The sequence below is a fragment of the Mytilus edulis genome, chromosome 11, assembly GCF_963676685.1.
Source record: "Mytilus edulis chromosome 11, xbMytEdul2.2, whole genome shotgun sequence".
Classification (NCBI taxonomy): Eukaryota; Metazoa; Mollusca; class Bivalvia; order Mytilida; family Mytilidae; genus Mytilus; species Mytilus edulis.
Genome location: NC_092354.1, coordinates 50,937,653 through 50,961,182, shown reverse-complemented (window position 1 = coordinate 50,961,182; position 23,530 = coordinate 50,937,653). Strand labels below are relative to the sequence as shown.

The 23,530-nt window shown below is 31.6% G+C and overlaps 1 protein-coding gene across 7 annotated transcripts in view; it reads left to right on the top strand.

The window, feature by feature from the left end:
- Positions 1–413: 413 nt before the first annotated feature.
- The window catches only part of LOC139495758 (colorectal mutant cancer protein-like), a 36,862-nt gene continuing 13,745 nt past the window's right edge, over positions 414–23,530 (top strand). Inside the window, exons 1-8 of one of the 7 annotated variants that reach the window (XM_071284131.1) lie at positions 414–703; positions 1,791–1,917; positions 2,376–2,499; positions 2,833–2,999; positions 19,932–20,045; positions 21,383–21,525; positions 22,402–22,505; positions 23,236–23,399. In XM_071284131.1, the coding sequence (XP_071140232.1) occupies positions 552–703; positions 1,791–1,917; positions 2,376–2,499; positions 2,833–2,999; positions 19,932–20,045; positions 21,383–21,525; positions 22,402–22,505; positions 23,236–23,399 (1,095 nt within the window). In that variant the 5' untranslated portion in view covers positions 414–551. Of the gene's footprint in view, positions 704–1,790; positions 1,918–2,375; positions 2,500–2,832; positions 3,000–9,535; positions 11,058–12,202; positions 12,724–16,556; positions 17,548–19,931; positions 20,046–21,382; positions 21,526–22,401; positions 22,506–23,235; positions 23,400–23,530 lie in introns of those variants that run through there. The other 6 variants (XM_071284133.1, XM_071284132.1, XM_071284135.1 and 3 more) reach the window with 6 other exon arrangements.

Sequence of the window (23,530 nt, the reverse complement as noted above, 5' to 3'; positions counted from 1 at the left end):
AATTTTTTTCATAATACAATACAAACAATGAGATAAAAAAAAAAAAAAGTTAAACGAGAACTATTTAAGTTCTTAAAGAATACGTAGATAAAGAATCTATAGTATGTTGGTTTTTTTTTAATACTAATGCATTTTATTACAAGTGTGGTTGATATAGATAACAAACAAGCAGCCCAAAAAGAAAAAAAAAGAAAAATAGATATCCACATATGTATAGTACACAAAAAGTTGGATATTTTTTTTAAAAAGACATACTGAAAAAATATTTTAAAACCAAACTTCCAATTTAAATATTTTACAAATTTAACCAAGATTTACAAGAATTTTAATGATTTTAATTTAATATGTATCATAATCTAACTTTTTTACAAACTTAAAAATCAGGTTCACTTTCAAAATGGTGATTGCACTGCAATCTGTTTGTACTTGTCTAGACCGGAAGTTGTCAGAATCCATCGAGTACCTATTTCCTGTTAAGACAATGTGAAGTTTTTGAACTAATATTTCGCAAACTTTTGCATGTCAAAGTACATTATGATACCTTATAAACAATGGCAGAATGTCCTGATGAACCACAGGAATCGCCGAGATCAATAAAGACCGGAAGTAGCTCTGGAAGTAATTCCAGTAGCACTGGGGAAGAGGAACGGCTGCTGAGGCTGTTCAACAGTTGTGATGCGGATGGGGATGGCTACCTTGATGGGTGAGGATTTGAAAGGTTTCATGCCTCATCCATATGTAGAAACTTGGGAGGAATAAAGTATTATAAAGGGCATATGCTGTCTAATTCTGTAACTGATTTGACATAAATTCTTACAAATTCACATTGATTTACACAATTTAACATTGAACATCAATACTGTCACTGATCAATGAACATTGAAACAATAACTACTATTATATGGCCATAGTGGTACATGGCAGAAAAGACCAAGGTCCAATCAACCAAGACCAAACTGGCGTCATGGCCGACACATCTCAAAAGCCATATACTAAACCCCAACACAATTTTGTTATGTACATGATGTATGTGCCTGTTCAAAGTCAGGAACCTGTAAATTTATTCAGTGGGCTGTCGTTTGTTGATGTGTAACATATTTGTTTTTTTTGTTCATTTTTTGTACACAAATTAGGCTGTTAGATATCTCGCTTGAATTGATTTACATTTGTCTTTTCAAGGCCTTTTATAGCTGACTTTGCTCTATGGGCTTTGCTCATACACCTTATCGCTATTTGTCCCCCATTACTGGATATCACACAGGTTCCCCGTAAATTTTTGACGTCACAAAACAAAATATCTGACGCCACAATAGAAAAGTAATTATTGTATGCGTCAAAAGTTCAAGCGGCCGGGTCAGCCGGGATTAGCGATAAGGTGTATTGTTGAAGGCCGTAAAGTGACATGGCAGAAAAACTAAGTCCATTTATAAGTAAAATCCGGAAAAATGGAATTTTATTTTTACAAAATTTACTTCTGGATACTATCTTAATTATGATCATAAACTAGCTTCTAAAGTCAAAGGCTTGACAAAAATCCTACATGCATGTATTTTAAATTTTTTAGTTGAATCATAGCTTTAATATGGCTAATGTCCCTTTTAAATTACTGGAACATGTGCATGAATGCTTGACCTGGCCAGTATGAATCTCTTCCTCTTAAGGAAAGCACCCTCCCAGTCGCACAAACCACTGAAATGGTTTCTTTTCATTTGACTCTGTTGTATATATCATTTGTATCACATCTTACCATTTTTATACTTGTTAAGTAATAAATATGTATTTAATTTCAGAAATGACTTCATATTTATGTGCCAGCAGTTGAACATGGAAGAATCAACCCATGAAATCATGAACCAGTTAGGCATGAATACAAACAGCCGACTTACCTTTCAAGACTTTATACATTTCCGAACACAGGTATAGTCAATGGGAGATATAACATCAATAGAAACATCACTTCTCAAACTTTTTTAGGCTTATATATGTCATGTATGTTAAGTCAGAGGCAGATTTAAGGTGTGGCAAGGGGCCTGGGCCCCCTTATGTAGCAATATATATTTGATCATGTTTAATGCATAGACTTTTATTACATGTATGTTCAACTTCTAACATTGTCCTCAGTTTCTCTTATAATGAATTTTAACTAATTCTATAATTTAATGTTTCCTAAATAAGGTAAAAAATAAGCATCCCCTATATACAGTGATATGAAAGCCACATAAACAAAATGATACAAGGCCCATAAGTAGATGACCTGAAGTTTTATAAATGAAATTTCATCGTTAATTGATCATAAAATTTCTTTACCAAAAAACTGCTTGTTATGAATTATATATATTTTGTCATATAATAGGATTCTTTTCCTTTCATGTCAGGTAATGTCTGACCTGGATGTCTGTCAGTTTTCTGAAGATCCTACTATTGATTTAGATACCAGTGGTTTAGGGAACCAGCACACTAATGTAACATCATGGCCAACTATGAGCAGCGACAGCTTTGGTAAATAGATAAAACCTTTGAAATATTACCATGCTCCATCTCTGATTTAGTTTTTCAAATATCAATATCTTTAGAAGAGAATTTCACTCCCAGTCACAAGAAATGCACTAAAAATTGAAAACTGAAAAGAGTTATGTCCTTTGAAACAGTTATATGGAAATTTGTCTAATGAGAACTGTATGCCAATTTCCTAAGAATGTGATTTATGATTTCATTATGGAATTTTATCGTGAGTACATTATAACCTCGGGCAATTTTTTTGTGATTTTGTTTTTTCCCTCCATCATGTTCATGAGTATAATGCTAGTTTTGATTTAACATTGTGATTTATAGGTGGCTTATCTGGTAAGCCTGACAGTTTAGATTATGACAGTGGAGCAAGAGATCTCAGTCCAGAACCAACCAGTTTACACCAGTTGATGGAGTCACATGACCCAACCACTCTAAAAATAGTACAAGAAGATACAAAGTCAACTGATCTGTTGGAGGTTGCAAATAGGGTAGGTTTCAGACATTTAAATTTTTTTAGTTTTCTCCAAGAAATGAAAATATGGCATGCATAAGTTTCATAAGTTTCAAATTTTACAAGAGGTTGCAAATTGGAGAAGTTCTATAAATTTTAGGTTTTACGAGGTGACATAAAAAGGGTATACTTCAATTGAGAATTTCACAAGAGGTTGCAAATAGGGTATATTTTGATTTCAGATTGTTAACATGTGAAAGTATTGCCATTTTAATTTTCAAAATTACCTGCAGATGAGACATATTTCAGTGTTAAGGGGGCTCGTAAAATAAATCAATTTTTATACGACCGCAAATTTTGAAATTTCGTCCGGCGTCCGAATACTTTTAGTTTTCGCACTCTAACTTTAGTAAAAGTGAATGGAAATCTATGAAATTTTAACACAAGGTTTATGACCACAAAAGGAAGGTTGGTATTGATTTTGGGAGTTTTGGTCCCAACATTTTAGGAATTAGGGGCCAAAAAGGGCCCAAATAAGCATTTTCTTGGTTTTCGCACTATAACTTTAGTTTAAGTTAATAGAAATCTATGAAATTTTGACACAAGGTTTATGACCACAAAAGAACGGTTGGGATTGATTTTGGGAGTTTTGGTCTCAACAGTTTAGGAATTAGGGGCCAAAAAAGGGCCCAAATAAGCATTATTCTTGGTTTTCGCACAATAACATTAGTTTAAGTAAATAGAAATCAATGAAATTTAAACACAATGTTAATGACTACAAAAGGAAGGTTGGTATTGATTTTGGGAGTTTAGGTCCCAACAGTTTAGGAATTAGGGGCCAAAAAGGGACCCAAATAAGCATTTTTCTTGGTTTTCGCACCATAACGTTAGTATAAGTAAATAGAAATCTATGAAATTTAAACACAAGGTTTATGACCATAAAAGAAAGGTTGGGTTTGATTTTGGGAGTTTTGGTCCCAACATAATAAGGGGCCCAAAGGGTCCAAAATTAAACTTTTGTTTGATTTCATCAAAATTGAATAATTGGGGTTCTTTGATATGCTGAATCTAACTGTCATGACTGTGTATGTAGATTCTTAACTTTTGGTCCCGTTTTCAAATTGGTCTACATTAAGGTCCAAAGGGTCCAAAATTAAACTTAGTTTGATTTTGACAAAAAATGAATCAGTTAGGTTCTTTGATATGCTGAATCTAAAAATGTACTTAGATTCTTGATTATTGGCCCAGTTTTCAAGTTGGTCCAAATCGGGGTCCAAAATTAAACTTTGTTTGATTTCATCAAAAATTGAATAAATGGGGTTCTTTGATATACCAAATCTAACTGTGTATGTAGATTCTTCATTTTTGGTCCTGTTTTCAAATTGGTCTACACTAAAGTCCAAAGGGTCCAAAATTAAACTTAGTCTGATTTTAACAAAAATTGAAATCTTGAAGTTCTTTGATATGCTGAATTCAAAAATGTACTTAGATTTTTTATTATGGGCCCAGTTTTCAAGTTGGTCCAAATCAGGATCTAAAATTATTATATTAAGTATTGTGCAATAGCAAGTCTTTTCAATTGCACAGTATTGCGCAATGGCAAGAAATATCTAATTGCACAATATTGTGAAATATCAAAAAAAAATTTAATTAGAGTTATCTTTCTTTGTCCAGAATAGTAAGCAAGAAATATCTAATTGCAAAATATTGTGCAATAGCAAGATTTTTTTTTAATTGGAGTTATCTTTCTTTGTCCAGAATCAACTTAAATCTTTGTTATATACAATATACAATGTATATTCACTTTTTACTACCAACTGATAAATTAAAATAATCTTTACCATTCAGTGATAACAAGCAGTTTTTTTACATCTTAATATTTTATGATGTATTTAAATGAGTAGTTATTGTTGCAAACTCCATTAGAAATTTTAATTGAGATTAGTTTTGGAATAAGGGAAAGGGGGATGTGATTAAAAAAATTGGGTTCAATTTTTCTCATTTGAAATTTCATAAATAAAAAAGAAAATTTCTTCAAACATTTTTTTGAGAGGATTAATATTCAACAGCATAGTGAATTGCTCTAAGAGAAACAAAAAATTTTAAGTTCATTAGAACACATTCATTCTGTGTCAGAAACCTATGCTGTGTCAACTATTTAATCACAATCCAAATTTAGAGCTGAATCCAGCTTGAATGTTGTGTCCATACTTGCCCTAACCGTTCAGGGTTCAACCTCTGCGGTCGTATAAAGCTACGCCCTGCGGAGCATCTGGTTTTAAATATAGGATTTTGTTATTTTTTTCTATAAATAAACTTTATCCTATACTTAATAGAAAAATAAAATAAAAATATGGGGTCACCATTCATTTAAGCTCACATTCTGACTTTTAAAAAAGCATACATTTTTGTTAAGGTTCTTTTTTTCTGTTGGACTAATAGGAGAAAAAAAGGTAATATTAAATAAAAAAAAAGAACTAAATTACAGAAATCTCCTAAATTTTACAATAGTTTAGTTTAAGTAAAGTTTATTTGATGTTAAGCAACCAACAACCAATCAATATATATATATAGGACATTGTCTTGGTATAAAGCTGGCATTTAAGGTAGCACCTTCCTCATATTATAGGTCACTGATGAATTTAAAAAGATATATTTCAATTTTAATGCCAAAAATTGGATAAATGGCATTTTTTTTCACCAAAAAGCAGATAATTTGGATTTTTTTCAATAATATATATAATTTTTTAAAAGTCATCTGCCATGATCTGGGGCCAAAACAAATTGATTTTTTTGTCGTTTTTTTGTACCATATCATAAAGTAACAACTGATAGTGTACATGTAATAAATAAAACTTGTAATGTAAAAGAAAGTGTACATTTTTTCTGAATTATTTGTACCTCGAGCCTCCTGAAGAACTTATGTAGACATTACAGACTTCATTTGACATAAGGCATTCTCTGACTTTTTTGTTTATCATATCTTACAATGGCTGATCATCTTTATCACTGATCAGATGTGATGAATTGGATTATCTCCCTTTGATCATTTTTTAGAAATCAATTAATCAAATAATGTTGTTTGTATTAGTATAGCTTTTTAGAAATTGTGAATTTTAAAGCTTTTTTGTCAAAAGTCTATACATTAACAGAATTTTTTTATGCTAATCCTTATGTTGAAATATGATCTGGAACAGCCTAAACACTGTCCTCACAGTGACCTACAGTTGTAAATTTTGATGTCATCTGGTCTATGGTGGAGATAAGTCTCATTGACAATCACATCTTATTTATTGGTTTCCTTAATGTCCAGTCACCAGTGGCAAACATTTCTTGCATGTTAAGAAAGAGAATAAATAAGTAACACATACAATGGTTAGGTCCTGTAACAGGGCTGACAGAGGTCAATCAACTTGGATGAAGGGCAGAAAATTTAGACTGCTGATAGAAATTTAGCCTTGAAACAGGCCACCTACATGTATGAACCACACTCAAAAAGTTGTTGCTACAAAGGTTCCTGATATACAGAGAATGTGGCATTCTATCTGATTTAGGCATCAGATTTAGTGTCCTAATTTCTACTTGACATGGCTCGGAATTTATGCATCCCTGCACAACCAAACTAGTTACAACATATTTTGTCATGTGTTTACTGCTGGTAGGAAGAAAAAGAAGTGTAAATAAAATTGAGAATGAATCTGCATTTTTTAGAACAAACGAGCCAAAGATACTAAAATTTGAATGAGGACGATTATTTGTTGTTCCTTATGTTTTAATTTTAGTTCTAATTATGAGTCTTGAGGAAACACACTTATGGGTTTTAATTCGGATATATTTGGTTAATTTGGTCCAGTACATGCTATATAAAAGCAACCTTTCCACATGGGAGATAATTTCTATTAAACTATAACCTTTTTCCAACATCCAAGATTGTCGTTATCATTTCAGTTTCAAAGTACTTTTCATTGGGCTCTTTAATAGGGACTTTTCACAAAAAAAATGTTGTGATGAAAAATCCTTATCATTTTTGAATATTATTTTAAGTTGTAAGTTTGCATGTTAAAAGTCCAATATGTCTGAACAGAAATTTTCTTGTAACATTTTATTTTGAAAGATTAAGAGATGAATCCCTAGGGGTCAATTATTCATTCATCAGAGCCAAGATTGTCAGAAACAGTCAATTATTTAGAAGTGCTATTGGTTGTAGTTCTGTAGAAAAGATCTATGCAGTATACATTGATAACCTACTGTATTGATTGGTATATGAGTAGCACTGTCCTCAGACAGTATGCAGTGTTATAAGTGTTTTCTGGCATTGTGTAAACATTGGAAACTTCACAAGATATAACTGTTTGTAGTAGGGAATTGATTTTGCTGTAGACTAAGATTTTATTATATGTCTGTCAACTGATTTCTAGCTGAAGTACATTTTTATGAGTCTGTTAAGATGCAAGCTGGTTGCAATGGTCATAAGTTATAATTATCTTTTGAGGGAATGAATTCCTGTCATGCTTGTTGTAACTTTTATAAATTTCCTGATTAACAAAACTTTGAATTTTTCGAAAAACTAAGGATTTTCTTATCCCAGGCATAGATTACCTTAGCCATATTTGGCACAACTTTTTGGAATTTTGAATCCTCAATGCTCTTCAACTTCGTAAATATTTTGATATGAGTTTCACTGATGAGTCTTGTGTAGAAGAAACGCTTGTCTGGCGTACTAAATTATAATCCTGGTACCTTTGATAACTATTTACCATGGAATGTTATTTGGGGGGGGGGGGGGGAGGGGGTAAATGAGTCTTAATGGAAATTTGATTTTAAGTTTTCCCCCCTGAAGTCTTCGTACAAGTCTATAGAAAACTCCAGAGGTAGATTAAAAACTAGTCTGAGTTGGTATATGATATCTCATATATAATGCAAAGTGTTTCTGGAAAAGGTAGAACTAAATATGTTGCAAAGGAAGAACTAAATATGTTGCAAAGGACCCCATCCTCCAAAAAATGAAATAAAAGATAGTTAATATAAAATTTCTTAAAAATGTTATGCATCCTTGAACATATGTTTCTCTTTGGGGTTGACTGAGAATCTATGATTTATATATCCTTGGCCTGACATAAAAAAAGTGACTTTAACAGGTGCTTGTTATGTATCAGTACCCCTGGCTAATTGTAGATAAACACAGTTGTGAATGTATAGGTAGTTAAAGGTGTTAAGATTTATGATCATGAGGAGAGGTAATTGTGAAAGATTGAAAAGAAGCAGCTTTACACACAGTAGGAGGAAAGTCTAGGCTTCCTGTTAAATGTGTATTGGGAACTTTATATGCTTATACTGATCTTAAACATCTACATAATCTATGATATATTTTGTTTTTTTGTGGTGATAGATTAAAATAGTTTTTCCAAGATCTTTTTGCTGCAAGGATGACACCAGGTGTCAGTTTTTAAGCAGGAGGGAAAATTAAAAAAAAAATGGTAGCTGATAATTATTTTAAAGGCACCTAGTAATGTACTGTAAAAATGTTGGAGACTTTAAAATAGTATATATCCTAGATTTTTTTTGCTTCAAAGATTACAAGTGTCAGATTTTTTTTCAAGAGAGGAAATTTAAAACATGGTAGACAATATATATTGAAGGCATATATATACACATATATTTATTGAACAAATATTTGTTGGTGTAAGGATAGCAGGTGTCATCTTTTCCTAGAGGGAAATTAATGTGAATTTAGATAGTGTCCAAACAATTATTTTGAAGTCATATACATATTAATATTAACTGTGAAAAAAGATGGATATTTTAAGATATTAGTATTGCAAAGATCTGTTTGCTACAAGAATTATTATTCAGTACCTTTTCTCAGGAGGAAAATTTCTAGTAAATAATAGCCGAATAATTACTTTGAAGGCATATTTTATATATTGTATACATATGGTTATAAAAAAGGATATCTGCTATATATTGGCTGAAAATTCATTTGAGAATTGATTAGAGAATGGTTTGTAGGATATATGTCTACAATATTAGCTATAAATGATGAGAATTATTGACCATACAAGTGTCCAATTACATGGTTATTGACCTACGGTGAATGTTTTTTATACAGGATGGAGAAAAAGATGTTTTTCTGATGAGATATGCAAACATATTTATGGTTTAGAGATTAAATTATCGTAAAACACATGTTTGAAGTTGATATTGATTCCTGTAACCACCTGTTGAAATCACAGATATTTTTTTATTGAAAATATGAATTAAACTTAGCTGATGTCAGCATTACAAAACTTTAACTTGTGTTTTTCAAAGTGCATTTTAATTAATTTTAAGAGATTGTACTAATTTAAAAATATAATAAAATTTAACAAGCTTATGTCAGACTTGCAGTTTTAAAGTACATTTGAACGAATTCTAAGATATTTGACTCATTATATTTGGATGCATGTTTTTGTGGATTGCATGCATGCAAAATTTGGAATTGGGGAAATTTATATTTCTGTAATTGGATAGTTTGTGCATTAAGTACGTGAAGTACAGATGCATAAAAATGCAAATGAGAAAATTGTTTTGTTTAAAGTAATTATACAGTATACTGACTCAACTGTGGATGTTTTGGAGAAAATTGAACAACATGCTCTTTTTGTTATTAATTGATTAGCGATTCAGACAGTTTACAGTGAATAGAAATAATATGTCTGCAAGTTTTGGAGGAATTTCTTAAGTGAGAAGATAAAAAGATTTTTATTATGGAATCAATTAATTTACGCCATGGAAATGATTTTGACAGAAAAAGGGGATGTGATCTAACTCATGATCGTTAATCAGTGAATGTTCTCTCAAATTTCTGAAGCAACAGTTTATTAAAGTAATATTATTCACAGCTAACACATTTTAGAATAAATCTACCGTTAGATGTAAATATATATTTGAAAAGTTATCGTGATTGAAAAGTCTATTGGGCATTCTGTGAATTGAAAGTGTAAAATTTGGAATATGTTATCAATATGAAATGTATTATTGTATCCTTAAAGTTGTCAGTTTCCAGGGATATATTTCTATATTGTGAGTGGATTTATAATGTCAAAAGTGATTACGGTGCCAATTTGACCTTCGTAAAACTAAGTTCAGCTTGATAAAGTTAATGCAACAATAGGAATCTATAGTTGTACAGTACAAATCCAAAATTGGATGTTATGAATAACAATGTTTATTTTTTTCCTGTGAAAATGATGGACAAAAACTACTAAATTATTCATAGTTATATCATAACATAGCATAGGGATGAAGAACTGAAGTATTGAGCAGTTATATAACATGTTGGGCCATTATAGAAAAGATTAGACGAGACTTTATGGTTTTACTGAAATGGGAAAAGAATCACCGAATGACACATAATGGAGGTATTAAAAGTGTTTTAACAGACTCATACCAAAGTTTTAGTATATTGCCACCTGTTTTTCATATAATAATTACACTTGCTCATATATTATGATTGACTTTAATATCAGTCCTGGAACCTAAGATTACATAACATGTCACAATTACGTGTACATGTAATTATACGATTCTCATGTGGAATGGAAGAAACATTTTATTGATCATGAAAGTGAATTTAGTTGTAGAAATCGTACTTTGACATCATTCGGAGAACAGTATCTTGATTTTTTTTTTGCATATTTCAAAAACTTAATTGCTCTTGAGCATTGAAAAGAAGCATAATTTTTGATGATCTTGTGATTTCAAATGATTGGTGACAATATTTGACATATTTCAAGATATATGTTTAATTCTTGGAACATTGTGGAAGAATTTCTTTGTAGAAATAGACATAACTAGCACATGATAATCATGTGACTTCAAATGTTTGGTGACATTATTTGACATTTTTGAAGATATGATTTATTGTTGAAACATCCAGAAGAGGAATTACTTTTTAGACATAGACATTATTAAATTAGCACATGATGATCATGTGATCTGTTGTAAAAGTTTGGTCACCTGACTTAGTATGGCCAGAAAAGAGAATATTTACAGTAATGGGATACAAGATGAGTCTTCTTGTCATGTCTGTGATCCTAAAAAGTCATCCTGTAAGGTAAGGATATATAGTACTCATGTATGAGGGCATGGATTGGGGAAGTGGGGGTCATTCCTTATACTATTCTTAATTTTTCTCTATTCTTTATATTTTAACACCTATTTTTTGTTTATTCTAACCCCCCGCCCCATAATCCCCTTTTAAATAAGGGGTGGTATACTGTTTTACCTCTGTCTTTCCGTCTCATGAATGTATTCGTAGCATCTTTCTCAGGAACTACATCATATGGATTTCTAAAATTTGGTTTCAGGGTTCATATGAGTCAGCTTTACTCAGTGTGTTAAGTGTTTTCAGATTCCTCACTCAACAAATTCCTGTTTACCAAACACTTACATCTTTTTACACTTTTAAAACCAAGAGTTGCGGCAGTGGTATCATCAATGAACAGTAGCTCACAGTTTCACTTGTTCTGTAAGTTTTACCCATTTAGGGCCATCATTTTGTACTCTGTCAACCCTGTCCAGACTCTCTTTAATGGAACTTTTTTCGTGTACAGACATCATATGGTTGTCTGATGGTTGAATAGTATTCCCATCACATGCTATAGGGTCCTTTGCTTTCATTTCATTTAAATTTAAAAAAAGAAACATTCAATTTTAAGTCACTATGGCCAAGGTCAAGGTCAAAGTCACTAAAAAAAGAGACTACAATTTGTTGGAAAGGTTGTTTAAGATGTTAAATCAAATACATCATATATATGGGATTACAAATTACTTGGATATATATATGGTCACATAAAATGAAGATTTGTAGGTCACCATGTCAAAGGTCTAGGTCATATTTACTAAAAAGTGAAATTGTGTAGAAAAATTCTGAATGCTTATTCAATACAACATGTAGAATTGCAACCCTAACTCTTAGAGTGAGAAACGTTTTGTTTCCATGCTCAATTTAGTAGTGAAATATTGTGTTCTTAAATTAGCCTATAGCTATGCTTCTTACCAAAGAAACCAAACAGCTCCAAGTATTAATTAACCAAAATATTAAAAATAACTTTTAAAAGAACATGAAATAAAAACAATTGATTTGTTTCCTTTTGTTTAAGTAAAGATAACCAACAACGATTTGTGTATGTTCCTGCTTGTAAGAGCATAGGAAATGTCATGATCCTACGATAAGTTTCCTGAGGAAATTACGTCTCGTACTCAAGTGTTGTTATTACAAACAAAGGTATTGAATATAACAAAGAAATTGTTTCATTTACGAAAAATCTGTTCAAAACTGGGGACTTTGATTTTATTTCAAGTTTTGATATAATTGAAATAACCGTTGAAAGAGTGATAAGGGGAGATAATTCCTTATGGGGTTGTGAATTGAAGGAGATATTATATATATACATAAAGTATTGTAAAATCAGTTTGGATTAAAAGGAAGTTGAGCTTGGATTTATCTGTTTAAACAATTGGAATTTGAATCAAAGCAAGATTTTTATTCTGTTCCCCAAGGGAGATAACTTGAAAAATATTGTGATTCCTTGTGCAACATAATTGTGCATTATTAAATGAGGGAAAATCATACAGGAATGATGTTATTATGTGTTAAAGTTTGAATGCAGATAATTTGATCTTGGTGGAAGTTTTTTGGTTTGTGCAAATTGAATTGGATTCTTTAGATGAAAAAAAAAAGAAAAAACAAATTATTGGTAGTGGAATAATTAATTTAAGTGCAGCTTCAAGAAAATGAAAAATTAGGAATGCATAAATATGATCAAAATATTTTGAAATATATTGCTATGAACATTAGTCATGTGTTAGTTGAAAATCATCAATAATTCTGATAAGGCTTAAATTAAGTTTAACAAAAAAATTATAAAAAGTTAGATGCATGAATAAGATCAAAACAGTTAAGGGGTTTATTATACTATGCTTGCAGCTCAGTGCAGAATTTTGAAAAAAACAATAATTTTGTAAATCATCATTTAGACTTCAGCTTAAAGAAAATATATAAAAAGTTAAATACATGAGTAAGATCACAACATTAGAGGAATATGCAGAAGTTCGAAATTATCAATAATTATTTAATCATCCTTAAGACTTCAGCTTAAAGAAAATATATAAAAAGTTGGATCATACCATTTTGAGAAAAAATTGCTATGCAGAATTTTGAAAATATCAATAATTAGTTAAGACTTCCGCATCCATTCTTAACCAAATTGTCCCTTTGAAATAGACATCCACTTGGGGATTGATGTAGAAATATGTATGTTTCTAAGAATCAATTGATGTAGTGACTTAGAGGATGATTCAGTATACATCAAAATAGTTATCGACTCTCTCCACAGTTGTATAAAGATAGGAGATAAAAAACATTGCATATCAAAAGGGTAATTAACCCGTCAAAATTTATCTCACTGGAGGTTTTCATGGTCTGAAATATTCATGATAATTTGATAAATGAAATGTGTAAGAATTCTTTTAAAAAGTGAAATAAATTCTAAAATTTGGCTCTTAAATTGAAACTAATCTATGTCATGCTCCTCAAAAAATTTAAATATTTCACCTAAATATTTTTTCTTCTATTTGCTATTAGGGAGGGGTTGATGCATTAAATTTTTTGAGATTTGCCAATTTGTTTATATAAACCAGGGTTTACAAGTTAACAAGGGCCTGTACCGATATCCTGATTAAAGTGATGGGACTAATATATATGCAGACCTTTTGTTAATCAACTCAATTATTCAGCTCCCCACTTATCATAGTCAAGTCTAAATAATATTAATCTGAAGTTCAGGAAATTAAAAAAAAAAAAAATTCATGACAGGCACTTTAAATTAAGGGAAGGGAAGTTAAATTTTGCAGCATTTATATATATCACTGCTTGTGCCAATATAAAGACCCTATGTTTAGCTAACAGCATTTTGTTTATAAGGGGGTTTCAAACTGAGTAGGTCCCTATGGCCCATGCATTACTTAAGTAATAGATTCCTTCATTCAGAAATGATTCATTCAGTCCCTTAAATCTAGTCCTATATAAGCCCCCACATCCCCTCAAATAATTTCTATGAACAACACTCCAAGCTCCAAGTAGATGAAATAAAAATGGGCAATCGATGTAAATCATTATGTCAGAACTTCTTTAATAAATATTTATAATTTAACTGAACGTAAAACAAGGATGAATTTTAACATTTAATTAGTAGTAAGAACATGATGACGTCATAATGTAACATTTTTGGCATTGTCTAGATAAACATAATCTATGGTATTTCAAGGCAATGAAGTCACCCTGTAATGAAATAGAAACTCTCTCTTGCTTTCAAAACCATAGATAAACTGTAATGATGCCAGTAAAGGGCTTCTTTGATCAATTTGAACAGCAAGTAAAAGTAGAACAAATTTTAGACGGTTAAGAAAAGTCAGAACATGATGACGTCATACGCCAACATCATCAGCATTGTTTAGCAAAAATCTTTGGCATTGTCTAGATAAACAGGTTATCTTTTGTATTATGGAACTATGGAAGTTTCTATCTCCTTCAAGGACATTGCAGCATAGAAACTCCCTTATGTTTTTATAACCAAAGATAATATAATGTAAGGATGTCAGTATTTTGGGCTTCTTGGATGTATTTTAACTGACTGTTTAAAGAGCAAAGAATCGGGAGAAAATCCCCCTCTTTTTCAAAACTATGGATAATCTCTAAGGATGTCAGTCTTTGTGGTTCTTGGATGGATTTAAACTGAATGTAAAGAATCACTAGATATGATCCCATTAAGGTTTTCAAAACTAACAGGCTTTTATTTAAACTTGGAATTATTTTCAATTATGCAATTTGCAAAATTTCTTGTGCTAGAATGAATTCCATGTTTATTCTGTATCATAATGTTTTGAGTGATACAATGTATTTTGTATAGATAGTGTTGTGCACGGCACAGTGCATTCTATTGAAAACGTGCTATTTTTTTTGTAATAGGTTGTTCTGTGCGCCGCACAGAACATTGCAATACAGATTGAAAAAAACATGGAATTTCAGTGGCGGATCCAGAACTTTTCCTAAGGGGGGCCCGCTGACTGACCTAAGGGGGGGTCCGCTCCAGTCATGCTTCAATGATTCCCTATATAATCAATCAAATTTTTCCCATGAAAGGGGGGGGGGGGGGCCTGGGCCCCCCCAGGGCCCCCCTGGATCCGCCTATGAATTTATTAAAAAATTTCAATCACAAGAAATTATACAAATTCCTTAATTGAAAATAATTCCGAGTTTAAATAATAGCCTGTTAACTATAGATTATTAGTAAAAAGTCAGTGATTTTTGAGAGAATTTGAACTGAATGTAAAAAGGGCAAAGAATCACAAGAAAATCCTCATCATTTCCAAAACAATATAGATAATAAGTAAATTTATAAGGAGGTTCTTGGAAGAAATTTAACTGAATGTAAAAAGAGAATTAAGAATCACCAAAAAATCCCCATTATGTTTCAAAATCAAAGATAATCTTTAATTATACCAGAACTTCTAACTGAATGTTAGAAGAGCAAAGAATCACGGCAACAAGGATATGTAAACAGAAAATTATTTTAACAAGAATTTAAGCTGAATAATCAATAGTAGCTTTATACATGTTGCAGAAGAAACTGTTTCCTATTGACGTCTGCTTGAGTTGTTGTAATTATACAAACGTTACTTAATTTTGTTACTTAATTCATGTTTATTTCAGTTTTGAATTAGACATTGAAATTCATTAACGAAAAATGTCTTGAGTGATCTTCGGGAAGTTCGACAATATAAATGTCCTTTAAATTTCAATCAACTTGATTTTTATCCATTTACTGCAAAATTAGTTAAAAGTATCATGTTTTTCAGTTGACATCTGTAGGGTATGCATGTTGCAGAAGATCTTTCCTATTGACGTCTGCTGGATTTGTTGTAATTACACAAACATTTTCATGTTTATTTCAGTTTTGAAGACGTTGAAATTCATTAAAGAAAAACGTCCTGAGTATCTTCTGCAATATAAATGAATCCTTTACATTTTAATCTACTTGGTTTCATGCATTTTAAGTATAAATAATTTTGTTAAAAGTATTGTGTTTTTCAGTTGACATCTGTATGATATGTCAGGGGATTTGTATTAATGTTTCCTATTTTATTAGAGTCACCAAATATAATGAAATGTGTACTTCCCCATTAAAAGACATGAAAAAGTAAAAATTTTATTTTAAAATTCAGTACTTTCATAATTAATTACTGTAGTTTTGAATAAAATGAAATCATTGAAAAGGAAATAGTTTTTATTTCTTGGGTATATTTTTATCGGTAATATAAAATAAAAGAAAAAAGGTTATTTAAAATCAATTTGAGTGGGTGGTTGGAAGGCTTCTAAAATTATTATTTATAGGGATAGTGGGGTTGGAACCAAGTTTCTTATTCAAATTATATATATATATGTGGGGTCCAGTGAAAAAAGTGCCTTTTAAACCCCAAAATACATCTGATTTTCAAATAGCCTTGTATGAAGATGATCAATAACTTAAGAAATTTATTTTACAATGATCAGGAAAAGATATAAAAATAAACACAGGAAAGAAATAATGAAATGAAGACATAACATTCAAATGTATTTATAGGAAGGCCGTGGAGGAAGAAGGATGATATAACATAAGTTCTGTGTCTTTGATGTTTGACCGAGAGTTTAAATGTGAATTTCCTGTTTGACACTGATAGTTAAAAGTAAACATTTTCAGTTTTCTGTTGTTTTTTTTTTTGTAAATTGTTCTTACTGAATGGATATTTGAAACAGTTTGTTTATCTCAACATTTGGCAGTATATATTTCTGAAAATTGTGAGAATCAACTGGAAGAAACAGAAACTGTTATTATAGCTCTGCTTCATAGATTGTGAGGCTTTCAGAATATTGACATTGTATTATACATTTACAGTTAGAACTAAAAAAGAGAGACACTTGGTCGTATCACCAAATAGTTTATTCATACAGTTTTGGTATGGTGTGGTAATTAATGAAGCAACCAAAGTATTAATAATGTTATTCTTTTCATCTTGAAAAGGTAAAGATTTGGACAGCTGAACTTGACATAAGTGGTTTAACAAGAAGCACTTTGTGTTGGTGTTAATGATAAAACAATAGAAACTTGAAGCAGCCTTTGAAAATATGTAACAAGTTAACTTTTCAAAGAACCAATATATGTTATACATTGTACTTGGTACTGGTAATGCAAATATAGAATTGAAAACTGACAATTAAAACCAAATGACACTTAAACAGAAGCAAGAAATTCAGGCACAGTATTCACAGTAGTCATCAGTTCGAAGTTCAAAGTTTAACATTGACAATGTCTTACTATTGCCTTGTTGATAAACAGGGGAAGTTCATCCATTCTCGTTCTGTGGAGGAGAAAAGTGATATTAAACATAGACCACCGATAATAACTTGTAAAAAGTCTTGGTCAAGTTTCGACTTGTCACCGTCCAAAGTTAATCATACATTGTCATCATCAAAGGATCAACTTCACAGTGGTTCAGACTTAAAGGTACATAAGTATGTTAGTATCTATCATGTCTATAGGAAATTGATACTGAAAACAATTCATGTTTAAAAGAAAAGTACTTTTAAAAGTGCTCAGTCATTTCCTCAACACAATTTGTGTGTAGTTATCTTATATTTTACAGAGGGCTGTAGTACTTGAGTATATAATGTTTAATGTCCTCAAACATTTAAAGTGTCAATGAATGGTTATGGTTTTTGGTCCTCATTCTCAAGTTTCCTGTGTATTTTTTCTGGTTTTGTTTCATCTTTTTGTTGAATTATTTTGCAATGGCTCTTTAACTGATGAGTATGGAATATGTCCCCTAAAGCTTGGTTAAACTTGACTCTCTGACATATCATTAGCTCATCAATAGTCAGTTCCTCTGTTCTGAAATGAATTATTAGATATCTTTCTCTATTGATAAATTATGAAAAATATTAAGGAAAAGTAAAGGTCCCAACTCCCTTTAAAGGCAAAGCTCAGGTTGAAGGTAGGTATATTCACTATACTTCGATGAATTCACTATACTTCTGTGGTTCTTAATATTCGTGGAAAATTTTAATTTTATGAATATTTGATTTCTTGGATTTGCCAAAGTCTGCTTTTACTTTCAGTCTATTATAAATGTATACATCATATACGAAATTGTTATTCCATGAGTTTTTTTTTTTTTTGCTGCCATTTTGGTCATTTATTATAGCTCCTCATAGATTATCAACTAATTATACATCCATTAATGGTCTTTATGGTCTAAGCATTCCTATAGTATAGTGGTAAATACAGGATAGCACTTAATTCTGAGGCATAAAATTTAGAAAGTGTTATAATCTTTACTCAGGAACTGAAAAATTATTGTAATGTGATTTTATAAAATACAAGTGTAAAGAATTTATTATTTAGTGCAAATAACTACAAAAACAACCACAGAATAAACCACACTTAATATCGATAGAAGTATGGCCAAATATTGTGACCTAAAAGGTCGAAATCAAAGATTTTAATACTTTTTATCTTGATAATTATATCCGTTAAGTAAATAAATTAGGTTCTTAATTTAAGTAGCTAATATTCTATGTTAAGGTATTAGAACAGCTGGAAACTACATAAAAAAAAATCAAGATTTCTTAAACTGGAAAATACAAAACAAAATGTTTAGTTGTGGCTTAATAAAAACAGTTCTAATTTAAAATCAAGACTTTCCTAAAAGTGCTCTACAAACATTCCAGTATTTAATCATGTACTATTCAAATATGGAATTATTGGTATTTCTTGAAATTGTCAGACTTAATGAATGATTGTTACTCCAAAGGTATCATGGTAACTACATCTAGTTGATACACACAATATGGTAGCACATGATATCATTCTGTTGCTGAAACTAAACATTTTGCATATTTTCATAGATGTCCAGTGTATTACAGTTACTGCAATGTTATATCTGAAAACTTGGCAAATCAAAATCATCAGAAACCCGTGATGGATTCATTAACACATATAAGAAGTTTAAATATCCCATACATCTAGTAAAAATTCTCTGTTGATGGATTGATTGATGACTGTTTAATCTCCAGATTTAAAAATATATCTGTCTCAATCACTGATGATAACATGGTGTTCTAAATGATGTGAACATGACACCTGTTTCCTTCTAAACTGACACACTGAACCAGATTTTAAACATGGTAACTCATGATAAATATAAGAAGATGTGGTATGAGTGCCAATAAAGAATTTATTATTATATATATATTATTATAACTCTACATCCAAGTCACAATTTGTAAAAGTAAACCATTGTGGGTCAAAGTACGGTATTTAACATGAAGCCTTGGCTCACACCAAAGAACAAGCTATAAAAGACCCCAAAAATTACTAGTGTTTTAAACCATTCAAACAGGAAAACCAGCAGTCTAATCTATATTTAAAAAAAACCTAGAAACACTTAGGAAACACATCAACAAACGACAAACCACTGAACATTAGGTTTCTGACTTAGGACAGGTGCAAACAAATGCAGCTGGTTAAAACACTTTAATAGGTCCCTCCTTCATTCTTATCTATTTTGTAGGAACAAAAATCCATCTTCCCATTTACTGACTGACACACTGAGCCAGATTTTAAACATAATAGCTCTTAAATAAAGGTAACAATAGTCATTCCTCCTGTAAAATTTCTCCTCTACCTAAGCTCTGACCTACTCTTTGTTCTAACTTTTTAATAGTGTGTGCTTTTCTGATAAGTTGCAATTATCAGTTTCAATGATTTGACCAAGGGAGTGAACCTACGAATTACCATACATGAAAGTACCACCCTTTCATCAAGGCAGTTGATCCTCTGTGATGTGAGGTACATAGAAAATTTCTCTTCATAAATATTTTCTTTTTTAGCTCCACCTGGCAGCATTAACTTCATTGAAAGGGGAGATTATTGAAATCAACAACAGACTTCATCGTGTGATAAGTGAGAGAGATGCACTTGAAAAACAACTCAACAAATTACAGGTAATTTAAATACTAGTAATGTTAAAAAGAAATCCAATTACATAAAAACATTGAAATCCGGACTAACCAAAAGAGAGGAGAAAGATAGCAGAGGGTCATTCAAAGTTAAAAAATAAATGACATGGCTAAAAAAGGAAAAATAATAAACAAAAAAGCAACACTACACAAAAGCCAACATAGAAAACTTAAGAAGGAGCAACACCAACCTCACCAAAAACTTAGGGGAATCAGTGGCGGATCCAGAACTTTTCCTAAGGGGGGGGGGGGGGGGGACCCGCTGACTGACCTAAGGGGGGGGGGGGGGGGGGGGCCCGCTCCAGTCTTGCTTCAATGATTCCCTATATAATCAACCAAAACCGGGTAATAAGTCTTATTCCGTATGGCACATTACGGAAAGAGGGTACATGATTGTAGTAACATCAACACGGAAATCATGATAGGATAAGCCCTGAAATATCGTATCATCCCGAATACATATACTCCTTATGCAAGCGCTGATGGTATGTTGCTACATAGAAATATACATAAATGTCCTCCCTGACCAAAGGTTCTTAAAGGATAAGTAGAGAATCTCATATGGCTTTTTCAATATCGCATCTGTATCAACCCGAGACACCAATATAATCCCAAGAGCTCTGCTCGAGGGATTATATTGGTTGAGGGTTGATACGGTGTGTGATATTGAAAAAGCCATATCATAAACACTTTATTATATATACATATACCTCAAGTGTTTTTTATGTGACATGACGTCATACAGATAAGGAGGTTTGAAATGACGTCATACATATTATAGGTTTGACATGACGTCATACAGATTAGGGATTTGATAAAGCCTTTGCAACAGTGACTGCATTTGATGACGTGACGTCATACAGATTAAGGGTGTGATAAAGCCTTTGCAACCATGCTGATATCGATATCATCACGGGTGGCTGATACAGCACGCTTGTAAATGATTGTATTACACATACAATTTATCTGTATTTACTACTAAGTATATATAAATATGCATAATGCATACATGTACTTATGAATTAAGGCCACAATTGTTTACCTATGGTCTAATCTCATTAATCAATTATAGACAATTCAAGGTAACTTGGAAAAAAATAATTAGATTGGGTAGGTTGACAGTAAGCGTCAACTGCTATGCATGCATCACTCACTGTTCAAATTTGCACTCGGTCAAAATATAGCACATCAGTTGATTCTGAGAAGATACTCTACTCTGAAGTTAATTATATTGGATTCTGAAAAGACACTCTACTTTGCAGTAAGCTGCTTTGTTTTCATTATTTGATTAAAAGTTACCATAGTCTTTGTATTATTTTTAGACTGATAAACTTAGGCAGCAAAGAGATTTTGAGGATAGACTGGAACAAACAACTGGAAGATATGAAGAGAGGATAACCGAACTGCACAGTGTTATAGCTGAACTAAGGAAAAAGATAGAGAGACACCAAATTAATGTCATTAGGTATAAGAATTTTTTTAATGAACTGCAAGCAGATAGAAATTGCATGAAATTTAGATAGTTAATTAGCAAAATCCTGGTATTTTTAACTAAAGGGTAGTCTGTTATCATAAGTCTAATACTGTAAATTCATTTTGAACTGTGTTTACCTGTAGAAATCTATAATCAGATATGAGGGGGAGGACAGGGGTAAGGGAGACAGGGAGAAAGGGGGTAGGAGAAAGGAGAAAGGGGGTGGGAGAAAGGAGAAAGGGGTTAGGAGAAAGGAGAGGAAGACTGGGAGAAAGGAGAAAAAGTTGGAGAAAGGAGCAAAAATAAAAAATCTCTCCTTTTAAAAAATGATCTAATATTTCAAGAAAAAATATCTCAAAAGGAGATGTTTTATTCTAATCGGAGAAAGGAGAACGGGGGTAGGAGAAAGGAGAAGAGGGGTGGGAGAAGGAGAAGGGTACCCCCTGTCCTCCCCCTCAGATATGGGTTGTGCCTTTAGACAATTTTGGACAAAGGAAGATTACTCAAATTCAAAATAAATAATTTGCTTCTGACAATATGTTTCATTGGTCAATATCTATATATTAGGTTCACATTGCAAAATTATAATTTAATGTTAGTTTCAAGTTCACATTGCAAAGTTATAATTTAATGTTAGTTTCAAGGTCACATTGCAAAATTACAGTGTAATGTTAATTTAAAGGTCACATTGCAAAATTACAGTTCAATCTTAATTTGAAGGTCGCATTGCAAAATTAAAGCAACCTTTTACACTCGCTAATAAGCACTTTGATTCCTGATATACACAGAGTTTGATATTCACAGAAAGCAATGTATACACTCAGTTCTGTAAATTTTCAATTATGATTTTCTTTTGTTTCTTTTCAGAGAAGAAGAAGAATATGAAGAATCAGACCCAGGAGTACAGAGTACAAAGAGTAATAATCCCAGGAGTATTGATGACAATAATCCATCTCAGGCTGCTAGTGTGGGTAGGTGTATAGTAGTTATATTGGGAATGGTGTATGTTGTGTGTGATTTTATTAAATCACTAAGCAGTTTAGGCATTATACAAATTCACTGTAACATTTATATCTAAAAAACAAGATCCTCAATTTTAATGCATTATGATGGCAAAAACATCACATAGGATTGTTTTTGAAATATTAAAATACTGACAAGTGAGAAATTTCTCTTGACTTTTTTGTTATTTTCTTAATTAATATCACTGAAACGTTCCTTCATCCCTTATGTAAATTTGAAATTTCGAACATGAAAACACTGGAAAAAACCCTATTGACATGGGTTGTTGGATAAAAAATGCAAGAAGTAATACCGCCCAAAATAGACCATTTTACTGTATCAGCTGCAAACAATTTAGAATACTTATAGATAGATATAAGAAGATGTGGTATGAGTGCCATTGTGACAACTCTCCATCCAAATCACGATTCGTAAAAGTTAATCATTATAGGTCAAAGTAGTCTTCAACACGAAGCCTTGGCTCTCACAGAACAACAAGTTATAAAGGGCCCCCAAAAATAACAAGAGAGTGTACAACCATTAAAACGAGAAAAACAACAGTCTAATAACACTATATAAGAAAGTACTTTCTGAGATACATTTATGAACCATATCAACAAACGACAACAACTGAACTAAGGAATTATCAAAGTGTTTTAACTTGTCATTTTATAATGGTCAATTGCTTTATATTCATAGGAGACATTGTTACAAATTTAAATGAGGAATTGTCTAGAGTTGTATCTGAACTAGAGAATGCCATCGATGAAAGAAAGAACAGTCCTGAGGAGGGAGATGAAGATGAAAATGTAGATGAAATACAACAAGGGGTTAATGATGGGGTCGAGGAAAAGGCTCTAGAGGTAAGGCAGAAACTGGTAGAAATAAAATGAATTGAAAAATACCTGTTAAAAAGCAACAACTTGATAACTTTGCATAAGAAAGTGACTCAGTTGTAAATGAAATAGGCAGAACATAACAAGGTGTCATTCAA